The sequence below is a fragment of the Myotis brandtii genome, unplaced genomic scaffold (genome assembly GCF_000412655.1).
Source record: "Myotis brandtii unplaced genomic scaffold, ASM41265v1 scaffold728, whole genome shotgun sequence".
Taxonomy (NCBI): domain Eukaryota; kingdom Metazoa; phylum Chordata; class Mammalia; order Chiroptera; family Vespertilionidae; genus Myotis; species Myotis brandtii.
The window spans coordinates 39,891-51,853 of record NW_005370875.1 but is presented as its reverse complement, the minus strand read 5'-3'; the positions used below and the strand labels follow the sequence as shown (position 1 = coordinate 51,853).

Here is an 11,963-nt window from a genome sequence, read left to right as displayed (position 1 = left end):
GCACTGCATGGTCTGGTCAGCGCTTCAGGCTGCCCCTTTTAGGCTCAGTCCTCCGTAATTACGGAACCCAAATCTCAAATCCCCCAGCGCCAACAGTCCCGCGGATCTCCTTTCCCCCAGTCAGGGGCTTTGCCTGTCCCAAGAGATGCGGCTGTGTGTCTCTACCATCTGCTCTTACTGTGTTCCTAAAACTCTTGTAATTTCCTCCGGGAAGCCTTCCCGATTTATTACTTCCCTGTAACAATGTCTCCTACACATTGTCTTATATTCCTGACTAAATACCCTTAGTCACTTCCCTACCCTTTCCCCCAAGCTGTCATGACCCATACAAGATGTACTGCTGAGCCTTAGTAGGTTAGATAGGAGGTATGTACGTCAGGTGAGAGAAGTCAGTGAAAAAGTTAGCTCTGTTTTCAACGGTAACTTGAATGGATGGATGAATGAATGAATGAATGAATGAATACATTCTGCCAAAGCAGTAACAGTTAAAGGGCCCTTTGTAATTGACACATCTGTTGTTTGCAGTATAATTGGATGTCAACTAGTACCTAAGAACAAATAGGTGTTCTCCTGTAGATTAAATGTTCTCTGTTTTATACTCATAGCTTGATAAACCATTGGCCATTTCACTCAGATGGAAGGACAAATCTATATAGAGAACTGGAATAAGCATCAAATTAATAAATGTTCTCTGTTTTATACTCATAGCTTGATAAACCATTGGCCATTTCACTCAGATGGAAGGACAAATCTATATAGAGAACTGGAATAAGCATCAAATTAATAATTGTTTTGTATAACTGATGTGCTTAACTGTATCACCCATCAGTACTGTCAATTAAGGGGGAGTTTGCCATTCAAATTATCTTTTTTTTTTCCTAAAGTTTTTTTTAATATTTTTATTGATTTCAGAGAGGAAGGGAGAGAGAAACATCAGTGATGAGAGAAAATCATTGATTGGCTGCCTCCTGCATGCCCCCTCCTGGGGAGGAATCTAGCCCGAAACTTGGGCATGTGCCCTTGGCCGGAATCGAACCTGGGACCCTTTAGTCTGCAGGCCGACGCTCTATCCATTGAGCCAAACTGGCTAGGGCCATTCAGATTATCTTGAAAGTAAGTTCACATGGTTCTTTGACCAAATCAAGAAAGTAAAATAAAGGGTAAGGGAACTGGTATTTATTAGGTACCCACAATGTGCCAGGCACTCTGTCGAGTGTCTGAGATGTGTCATCTCATTTTATTATTATAGTCATTGTGTGGAGTTGGTGTCACCAAACTAACCAAGAAACAGGCCCACAGGTGTTTAACTAACTTAACTCAAGGTTGGTATCAGATCTGTTTGCCTTTAAAGCCTGTTCTTCCCCCTCCCACACACACACTTAAACTCTCTAGAAGCTTTTAAGAACATAGACAGGATTGGCAGGTAGGCTTCAACACTAATACCAGCTCAGAGCAATTGTTAGTGGCTTGAGAAGGGTGGTGAGCCAGATGGGGAGCTCTGGGCACACATGCTGTGATCTGGGGGTGGTGTCTGCAGTGGCTTTCGTAACTGGTTAGTTGTATCTGAAAAGTTCCCTGAGCAGATGACGTTCCTCAGAGAACATGAAGTCCTGTCCTTGTTGATTCTCTATTTTCATGTGAACGCCACTAATGACAGGCAATAGAATCTTTGGATAGGCAGGGCAGGACTTTTGTCAAGAAGGTATTTGGAGTAACTCATGGATTTTACTAAAGCTTAGAAAAGTTTTTTTGTTTTTTTTTTTTACTAAAGCTTTATCAAGTTTAGTAAAAACTGCCTTTCTTCTGAAATGGTCTATAAATTATTAAATTACATGGGCTAGACAGATCTTTGTCCCTGACCCCTCACTGGTCAAAGTTTGTAAAGTGTTACTGCAAATAGCTGCTTTGATTCAGCTTGGTTTGGGGTTGTCTGTATCTGCCTGCATTCCCCATGAAAGTGGAAGGAGTATTGTTACCTTCAGGGTCAAGATTTGAATAGTCAGGGAGACTAGAATGCTAAGTGTTTTTCTCTGTTTGTGCCTCTTAATTTTCATTGTGAGCGGTCAGGAGCATTAATTTATAATTTATGATCTTTTGTCAGACACGTAGTTTTTTAAAAATTCTTTATTATTTAAAGTATTACATGTAGTATTACATATGTCTCTTTTCCCCTCATTGATCTCTCCCCGGCCACCCCCACCCCCTAGCACATGCCCTCACCCCCCTAGTGTCTGTGTCCATTGGTTATGCTTATATGCATGCATATAAGTCCTTTGTTTGATCTCTTACAGCCCCCACAGCCCTGCCCTGCCCTCCCTCTGAAGTTTCAGAGAGAAAGGGAGAAGGAGAAAGAGATAAAAACTTCACTGATGAGAGAGAATCATTAATTAGCTGCCTCCTGCACACCCCGTACTGAGGATCGAGCCTGCAACCTGGGCAAGTGCCCTTGACTAGAATCAAACCCAGGACCTTTCAGCCCACAGGCTGACGCTCTATCCATTGAGCCAAACCAGCTAGGGCCAGACACGTAGTTTTTGAAGTCATGGCCTGTATTTTGAGTATCCTTTCCAAACCAAACACTTTCATATGTTAACAGGATATGTGTGCCTTTATGTCTTTATTAAGAATAACATGTCATCTGAAGAACTCACTGTTGAGGATTTTGTCTTTGTTGCCAGCATGTCCGATAAGAATCTGTTTTGTACAAAGGCCCTAGGGGCAGTTTGTACTGAGAACATCTTAGGAAACATACTTGCCATTTTTGGAAAGTTATCTGTTTTCTGTCCTATCCCCCAGAACCTCCCAGGGCAGTTGCAGTCTCCAAGCTCAGGGTTACTCCTCCTGAATGGTGTATCTCAAGCATTCCCAGTCCAGGAGGTTACTTCTGTAGAGGCTTTACCTCTCCTCCCCAAATCCATTAGTAATTCTGTGGAATCAGTGGGAGGCCTAACCCCAGGCCAAACTGTTTCATTAGTAATTCCTTGGAATCAGTGGGAGGCCTAACCCCACTCTTGAGAGATACCCTGGGCGTGCGTGCTTGCTGCACTTGCATTTCAAGTGAAATGTTCCAAGTGAGCCATTGCACAGGCCACCTGTGGTCACAGCCATGTCTGTACTCCGGCTTATTGCCGTCACATAAGCAGACTTTTGTTGGCCTCAGCCCAGCTTTTGGAGCCAGAGTCTCAGGAAAAGTGTGAGCAGTAAGTTGGCCAGAAGGGTTGAGTGCCACTATAGTTGGGGCTCTGGCAGGTTTCTAAGAAATCTTACCCTGGGAGAAGCCGGTGCATCAGGAGACCTGTGGATGGTTACTGTGTTTGGGTTGAAGTGCTCTGAGTCCTACCACATCTGGCATGAAAGTGCCGTCCAGGTCTTTATCCTGGCGTCAGCTGTGACAGTGCTTGTCTCTTGGCCAGTGAGAATCATGAAGTGCAATGTGGGCAACTCCGTGGTTCCTGCCACAGGGTCGGTGGGAGGGAGTCCCTGGAGGGCTGGTTTCTGAAACACACGCTGACAGGCTTCTGCTCCTACTTTGCTCCCGCAAGCCCCCTGCCATGTGCCTGGTGCCCCTGCTGATTTGTCTTGAGATTTGTGTGTGTGATGTCCCATCCTGCCTTCTCCAAAGTCCATGCTTTCTAGGCTGGGATTTAAGGCCTCAGCCTGCTTCTCCTTGGCATCTTCTGGGTCTGTAGCTCTCAGCAGTGTTTTCCCCTCTCTGGTCTCCTGGGGATTCTTTTCTTTCTTTTAAACCCAGCTCAGTCCTGCCCTCCCTAGTCCTGCCTCCTAGGATCGGTCCCACTGGACCCTCCCTCTGTCCCCCTCTCGAAATAGTGAATGCTACTGTGGGTTCAGGTGGTTTTCCATATACTGGTCTTCCTGACTCACTCACATCCCACTGAAAGTGGAAATCCCATCTCATTTCGTTCTATAGGTCTCCTTCAGTGTTCTTACCCTTTTTTATGCCATGGACCCCTTCCTAAATTCATAAAATAAAATACATAGAATTTTAAGAGAAACCGATTCTGTTGAAATACATATTTTAAAAAATTTTGATAAGAGTAGTATGTGCTTCTTCATGAATATGTTAAACAACAAGATCTAGCGGCAGGGCTAATAACCTACTGAATTTCAAATTAGTGATACATGTGAATGGTATCTCGAGATACCCTGTTACAATTATAATGTGAAATGAAAATGAGAGATTTTATTGGTGACAGCCAGAGGTACTGCTAATACTACTATGGCTTTCAGTTTACATTTAAAGTGGAAATAAATACTACCTTTTACTTACATGCTAGTGAAAAGGACACAATTCCCTCGCCCCCATCAATTTCACAGGCCCCTTTGATTCTACCCCCAAGTAAATTGTGACCCAGGTAGGACACTTCTGGGCCAGCACCTTCACATTCACGTAGCAGGCAGAGTAAATGTTTGCCAACTGACAGGTTACTGCTCCGAGATGTGCTGCCTCAGTTCTTCTCCAGAGGCCTTTACCTGCCCTCATACCTCTGATTAGTGCCTCAACTCCCAGCTTGGGCCATCCCTTCTTGTGTAAGCTGGTAGGGAGTTGGGTGTGGGGCTTGCTGCTTTTCAGCACTCTGTGACCTTTTGTCTTGAGGGAAAATTGGCAGCAGGGAGTACAATGTCTGTGGGGCCCAGGCCAGACCCTTTCCCCACCAGACAGGGAGGCTGAGGATGAGAGCTGACCTTCAGGATGTCTTTCTACCGTGAGAGCATGTCTGCTTCCAGGCATGATACCCCGTAAAATGCTTTGCTTCCTGTGTCTGCAGGAAAGAAAAAAGGCGAGGGCTTGGATTCTGCTGCTGGGAAGGGACAAGGTGTATGTCTCTGGCCCTTGGAGCTGACTCACCAGCCTTTTCCTCTTTTCCACAACCCAGGGCAAGCTGGCCTCATTCTTCCTGTCTCGGGTGGATTCCTTGAGCCCTCAGCTGCAGCAGGTAAAGGAAAAGGAGGCAGATGAAAAGCGTGGGCCTGAGTTGGAGTAAGAAGACTTACTTCTCATTCTTAGCATTTCTCTCTCTCTTTAAAAAAAATATTTTTATTCATTTCAAAGAGGAAGGGAGAGAGAGATAGAAACATCAGTGATGAGAGAGAATCATTGATTGGCTGCCTCCTGCACCCCTCTACTGGGGATTGAGCCCATAACCCGGGCATGTGCCCTGACCGGGAATTGAACTATGATCTCATGGTTCATAGGTTGATGCTCAACCATTGAGCCATGCCAGCTGGGCAGCATTTCTCTCTTGGTACTGCTTGGACCACGTTCCCACTTCCCTTCCTGTTGGCATACTCAAGAGGCACAAGATCTTTGTCCTTCTGCTCCATAGTCCCTTTTCTATGTTCCTAGAGCTGTCTGTGATCTCCTTGTCTTGGCATTGGTGGCGCTGGGGGTGTCTGGCTGGGCTGGATTCCCACCTGACCAAGCTTCTGACCTCTCTTCTGCAGTTGGCGTGTGAGTGTTATTCCCGGCTGCCCTCTCTCGGGGCTGGCTTTTCCCAGGGCTTGAAGCACACTGAGAGCTGGGAGCAGGAGCTACACACCCTGCTGGCCTCATTGCACAGTCTGCTGGGGGCTCTCTACGAGGGAGCAGAGCCAGGTAGGGAGCATGGCTAGTAGGCAGTGGCAGAGTGGTTGGGGGATGTGGCAGCAGGGAACCAGGAGGGTGGCCCAGAGAGTGGGACAGTTGATTTCTAGGCAGAATGGTGGGTCATCCACCAGAAATGAGAAGGGAGGGGACGGACAAGCCCTGGAGTGAGAAGCTGCTGTGTTTACGTCCAGCTCCTGTGCAGTATGAAGGCCCTGGGGTGGAGATGCTCTTTTCCCTCGAAGATGCTGATGCGCATAACCTTTTCCGGCTTCGGCAAAGGTTTTCCGGTCTGGCCTGCTGCCTGGGGCTCATGCTCAGGTGAGTGAGTGCTGGAGGGAGCATGGGCTGGAGGGGGAGGGATTGACCTGGGGTGTGTTCCGCATCATGAAGAAGGAGGTTGAGGTGGGCCAGTCATGCTGGGGAACCTGTGCTGAGGATCTCCCTGCTCTGATTCTCTCCAGCTCTGAGTTTGTGGCTCCCGTGTCCATCCCTGTGCAGGAAATCCTGGATTTCATCTGCCGGACCCTCAGCATCAGTGCCAAGAATATTGTAAGTGATGTTTGTCCTCCGTTCACAGTCCTTAGGACCCAGGGCAACCAGGAAAGTAGTGTGGGATCTGAAGCTCCCCAAATGATATCATCCCTGAGGTGTCTGGCCAGCGCCTTACTTCTATCCGAATGCCATTATTCCTTGTGCTTCTCCCGACACATGCACCGAGTGGTTTCTCTCCCCTGGTGCGAGGACACCTGTGGCACATGCTTCGAGGGGAGGGCAAGCACGGGGGCCAGCCAGACATTGCCGAGAGGCAGCCATCCTCCCCTCATTCTCCTTCCGGGCTCTGTTTTATAGGATGGGGGTTTGACCTTGTTGGGAGAGGTGGGCCGGGGTGGGTTCCTTACATGTGTGTCCATATGTATTTAGTCACACACATCCCCGTCTCCCTTTCCCTCTGTGTCTCACTTCCCTGCTCCTTTTGCCAATTTCATTCTGCAGAGCTTGCTTGGAGATGGTCCCCTGCGGTTGTTGCTGCTGCCTTCTATCCACCTGGAAGCCTTGGACCTGCTCTCTGCGCTCATCCTTGCGTGAGTGGACTAGGCAGAGTGTGATGAAGGGACTGGGACGTACTGGGAATGGAGGTCACTGTTGTGTCTTCGCCCCCAGGTGTGGAGGTCGGCTTCTGCGCTTTGGAGCCCTGATCAGCCGCCTGCTTCCCCAGGTCCTCAATGCCTGGAGCATTGGTAGGGATACTGTCTCTCTGGGCCAGGAGAAGCCTTACAGGTGACCATCAAGGATGGGGATCAAGGGGAGAGGGTGGCGAGGCCATGCAGGTGGGCTGGGAGCTGAGGGAGGAGAGGCATTCATAAGCCGCCCTGCTCACTCCACAGTGCCATGCGGACCAAGGTGTACGCTGTGTTAGAGCTGTGGGTGCAGGTGTGTGGTGCCTCGGCAGGAGTGCTTCAGGCAGGAGCCTCAGGAGAGGCCCTGCTCACCCACCTGCTCAGTGATATCTCCCCGCCAGCCGAGGCCCTGAAGGTGAGTGAGGCTCTGCCCACACTCTCCTGTGCCAGGACTTTCATCCTGCACATCTGGTCCATGTGAACCTCCTCATTCAACACCGTCGCCTCACTCTGTCCTGCCTTCCTGTTTGCCTGTGAGTGTGATTTATGTTTCCCTCCACCACCAGCTGCGCAGTCCCCGGGGGAGCCCTGATGGCAGTTTGCAGACGGGGAAGCCCAGTGCCCCCAAGAAGCTAAAGCTGGACATGGGGGAGGCTGCGACCCCTCCCAGCCACCGCAAAGGGGATAGCAATGCCAACAGCGATGTGTGTGCAGCTGCGCTGAGAGGTGGGTGAGGCCTGTGCCCTGCACCTTCAGAGTGCTGTCATGGCTGGGGCTTTAGCCCCAAACCAGGTGTTGAAGTAGAGGGTGTGGATAAAATGCAGAACCAGCTAAAAACCTTCAAGAGAGGCCAAAGGAGCAGAAGCAGCCATGCAGCTCCCAGGGCTGCGGCAACATCTTGGATCTGGGCAGGGGAGGGGCATGTGCGTGCAGCTCCCAGGGCTGCGGCAACATCTTGGATCTGGGGTGGGGGAAGGGCACGCGCAAGTGTTGGGTCGTTTATATTGCCCCCAGGGTCTCATTTATCTTGTTGCATATCCTCTGCACCTGCCAGGACAGCTGTAGCAAAGGGTGAATCCCTGCCTTGGGGAACATTCCCTTCAGGCAGGCGGCTCAGTGGGGTTTCCTCCCAACACAAGTGCTCATTGGAAGCAGAAGTATAGTCAGTGACTGTGTGGTTAGTGGGTGACTTTCCTTGGGGTTCCCTGTATTTCACTGCCTGTCACCCCACCCCATGTGAAGAGGAGAGCCAGTGCTTCTCAGACATATAAGTGCACATTTACAGTGCACCTACATCATCCGCAGCCCTGTGCAGTGCGATCCTCATTTCATGGTGGAGAAAGGAGCTCAGAGCAGTTAAGTGACTTGCCTGAACCTCGTGCTGAAGAAGCCCTTCTCTCAGTCCTGTTAGTAGCAGGTCTCTTACACACTGTTCTTCTTCCCAGGCCTCAGCCGGACCATCCTCATGTGCGGGCCACTTATCAAGGAGGAGACTCACAGGGTTAGTGGAGCCTGGTCCCATGGAGATTGGGACGGGGCCACTGCCTGTCCCTGTGAGGGCTGTGCCCCTGGGGAGCGTCCATTGCAAGTTGGGAGGGGGCCCTGGAGAAGGGTTGGGTCGTCGAGGTGGTGTCTCTACTTGTGCCCTGCGTCCTTTTCAGAGGCTGCACGATCTGGTCCTACCCCTCGTCATGGGTGTCCAACAGGGCGAGGTCCTAGGCAGCTCCCCATATACCAGCTCCTGCTGCCGCCGGGAACTGTACCGTCTGCTGCTGGCTCTGCTGCTGGCACCTTCTCCTCGCTGCCCACCTCCTCTCGCCTGTGCCCTGCAAGCCTTCTCCCTGGGCCAGAGGGAAGACAACCTTGAGGTAACTGCAGACGGGCCGAGTCCATCTCTTTGGTTTGAGGGCTCTCTTGTTTCTGAGCTGGCAGGCTCTCCTCTCTGGTACCATAGCACCCTGTATTCCCGATGCTCACACTTGCTTCCTCTTCCTTCCTCAGGTCTCTTCCTTCTGCTCAGAAGCACTGGTGACCTGTGCTGCTTTGACCCATCCCCGGGTTCCTCCTCTGCAGTCCATGGGCCCCACCTGCCCCACACCTGCTCCAGTTCCTCCTCCTGAGGCCCCGTCTCCGTTCAGGGCCCCACCCTTTCATCCCCCGGGCCCCATGCCCTCAGCAGGCACCATGCCCTCAGCTGGCCCTGTGCCCTCGGTGGGTCCCCTGCCCTCAGCAGGCCCCGTGCCCCCGGCAGGCCCAGTGCCTCCAGCACGTCCTGGACCTCCAGCCACAGCCAACCACTTAGGCCTCTCTGTCCCAGGCTTGGTGTCTGTACCCCCCCGGCTCCTTCCCGGCCCTGAGAACCACCGGGCAGGCTCAAACGAGGACCCCATCCTGGCTTCCAGTGGCACTCCCCCACCTGTGATACCCCCAGATGAAACTTTTGGGGGGAGAGTGCCCAGGCCAGCCTTTGTCCACTATGATAAGGAGGAGGCGTCTGATGTAGAGATCTCCTTGGAAAGTGACTCCGATGACAGTGTGGTGATCGTGCCTGAGGGGCTGCCGCCCCTGCCACTCCCACCCCCCTCAGGCAGCACCCCACCCCCTGTTGCCCCAGCTGGGCCACCAGCAGCTTCCCCTCCTCTACCAGCCAAGGAGGAGCCTGAAGAGCTTCCTACAGTCCCGGGGCCTCTCCCTCCACCCCCACCCCCTCCTGTTCCTGGCCCAGTGACACTCCAACCACCGCAGTTGGTGCCTGAAGGAACTCCTAGTGGGGGAGGACCCCCAGCCCTGGAAGAAGACTTGACAGTTATTAATATCAACAGCAGTGATGAGGAGGAGGAGGAGGAAGAAGAGGAGGAAGAAGAGGAGGAGGAAGAAGAGGAGGAGGAAGATTTTGAAGAGGAAGAAGAGGATGAGGAAGAGTATTTTGAAGAGGAAGAGGAGGAAGAGTTCGAGGAGGAATTTGAGGAAGAGGAAGGTGAATTAGAGGAAGAAGAGGAGGAGGAGGAGGAGGAGGAGGAAGAAGAGTTGGAAGAGGTGGAAGAGTTGGAGTTTGGCTCAGCAGGAGGGGAGGTAGAAGAAGGAGGACCTCCACCCACCAGCCTGCCTCCAGCTCTGCCTCCCCCCGAGTCCCCCAAGGTGCAGCCTGAGCCAGAGCCAGAGCCTGGGCTACTGTTGGAAGTTGAGGAGCCGGGGGCCGAGGAGGAACGTGGGGCTGAGACTGCACCCACACTGGCCCCTGAGGTGCTCCCCTCCCAGGAGGAGCTGGAGAAGGAAGGGGGAAGCCCCCCAGCGGGGCCACCTCCTCAGGAGCTAGTGGAAGAGGAGCCCTGTGCTCCTCCGCCAGCCCTGTTGGACGAGGGGACTGAGGGTGGGGGTGATGAGGTCCCCCCCCACCAACCAGAGACATCTGCAGCTGAGGAAATGGAGACGGAGACTGCCCCTCCCCAGGAAAAGGTGAGTGGGCCAGGCTGGGAGGGCATCTCTGGGTGGGAAGGTGGGGCGGGGCGGGCTGGAAAAGAGAGGGTTGCTTGTGTTAGGGAAGGGCTTTGTCCAAGCCTGACCCACTCCTGTATGTGTGTGAGACTGTTTTGAATCATGTCTTTGTCCCTCAAAGGAGCAGGATGACACAGCTGCCATGCTGGCTGACTTCATTGATTGTCCCCCTGATGACGAGAAGCCACCACCTGTCACAGAGCCTGATTCCTAGCCGTCTCCTACACCCCCACTCGTTTCCAATAAAGTTATGTACTTCGGCATCGACTGCTGCTTCTGCCTTTTGCCACAACTGTGTCCCCCCCTCTACCCTTGCCTTCGTCAGCACCTCCCTGGCAGGAATTTGGCAAGTTCACCCCAGGCCTTCCGACCTGTTCTTGAGATTTGGACATTCCTGGTCAGTGTCTGATCCCTTTAAGCAGTTGCATATTCTAGGTCTTGCCGGGGTGCATATGTGAGCAGGAACCTAGAGGAGTAGACGTGAGGGCATTGAAATCTATGGGCTGGAGGTAGGTGCCCCCTGGTTCTTTCACTCAGTCCATTGAAGTGTGAACATAAGGAAAGGGCCTTGGAAATGCAGAAAAGGGAGTGACTTCCCAGCTGGGTGTATTCTGCGAAGTGATGTTTGAGCTGATTTTGGGAAACTTAGGGATTTTAAAGTTTCCCTCAACTTGTTTTTTAAAAAATGTCAAGCCTGCAGAAAAGTTAGAAGAATAGAATAGTATAATACCTTTGCATAGGTTAATCAATTGGTAACATTTTTTCATGTTAGTGTTTATAATGTCTGTATCTGCATATAGACTTGTATTTATATATGTACTTAAACCTGTCTGTAATCAATACACAGTTATATGTGCACACATTTTTTGTGTGTGTGGGGCCATGTTGCAGACGTCATAACCCTTCACCTCTAAGTTCTTCAACATTAACTCCCAGGGTTAAGACATTTTTCTACATAATCACAGTACCACTATCAGACCTAAGAAAAGTCACAGCAATAAAATATTACGTGTACTATATTGTGAGATCCAAGTGTCCTATTTATCTCAAATGATTTTGATGGCTGTCTCTCCCCCACCCCCCACTTGATTTAATTTCAAGGGTGTTATTTTCTTAGGTGGAGAGGGCCATTTAAGGCTTAAGGATCACTGCAAGGACAGGTGCGAGGTGTGCAAACTCTTGGAATAGTGATTTTTCAAAAATGTATAGAACCTGAATTCTGGAAACGAGGTAGATAAAGTTGACATTGGCCCTGAGGAAGAGGCTAGAACAGAAAGTTTTAAAGTTGACACTATATTGTGAGTAGGATAACATATTCACAGTTCAGAACCCAAGAGAGACAAAACGTTTGTTGAAAAGTTTCACCATGTTGCTCTGTCACTTAGAGGGGCCAGTATGATCAGTTTTTATCTGTTCTTCCAGAGATAATGTATATAAGCAGTTATTTATAAAAGTCCTTTTATTTTTCACAAGAGGGTAGTATGTTATCACTTAATATAAGTCAATTTCACTAAGTCGTGGGATTCAATAAATATTGAGTATCAATTAGGTACTTGGCACTGATGTCTCATTAATATATGTATTTTTAAATAATGATTGGCCCGCCCTAGCCGGCTTGGCTCAGTGGATAGAGTTTCGGCCTGTGGACTGAAGTGTTGCGGGTTTGATTCTGGTCAAGGGCATTTGTCTGGGTTGTAGGCTCGATCCCCAGTAGGGGGCGTGCAGGAGGCAGCCAATCAATGATT

The 11,963-nt window shown here is 50.5% G+C and overlaps 1 protein-coding gene across 1 annotated transcript in view; it reads left to right on the top strand.

The window, feature by feature from the left end:
* The window catches only part of PELP1 (proline, glutamate and leucine rich protein 1), a 23,622-nt gene extending 12,385 nt beyond the window's left edge, over positions 1-11,237 (top strand). Inside the window, exons 5-16 of the mRNA XM_005882550.2 lie at positions 4,896-4,955; positions 5,464-5,614; positions 5,797-5,923; positions 6,067-6,154; positions 6,599-6,687; positions 6,767-6,883; positions 6,991-7,138; positions 7,290-7,449; positions 8,169-8,224; positions 8,385-8,591; positions 8,725-10,179; positions 10,340-11,237. Coding sequence (XP_005882612.1) covers positions 4,896-4,955; positions 5,464-5,614; positions 5,797-5,923; positions 6,067-6,154; positions 6,599-6,687; positions 6,767-6,883; positions 6,991-7,138; positions 7,290-7,449; positions 8,169-8,224; positions 8,385-8,591; positions 8,725-10,179; positions 10,340-10,432 — 2,751 coding nt within the window. The 3' untranslated portion in view covers positions 10,433-11,237. The remainder of the gene's footprint in view (positions 1-4,895; positions 4,956-5,463; positions 5,615-5,796; positions 5,924-6,066; positions 6,155-6,598; positions 6,688-6,766; positions 6,884-6,990; positions 7,139-7,289; positions 7,450-8,168; positions 8,225-8,384; positions 8,592-8,724; positions 10,180-10,339) is intronic.
* Positions 11,238-11,963: the final 726 nt, after the last annotated feature.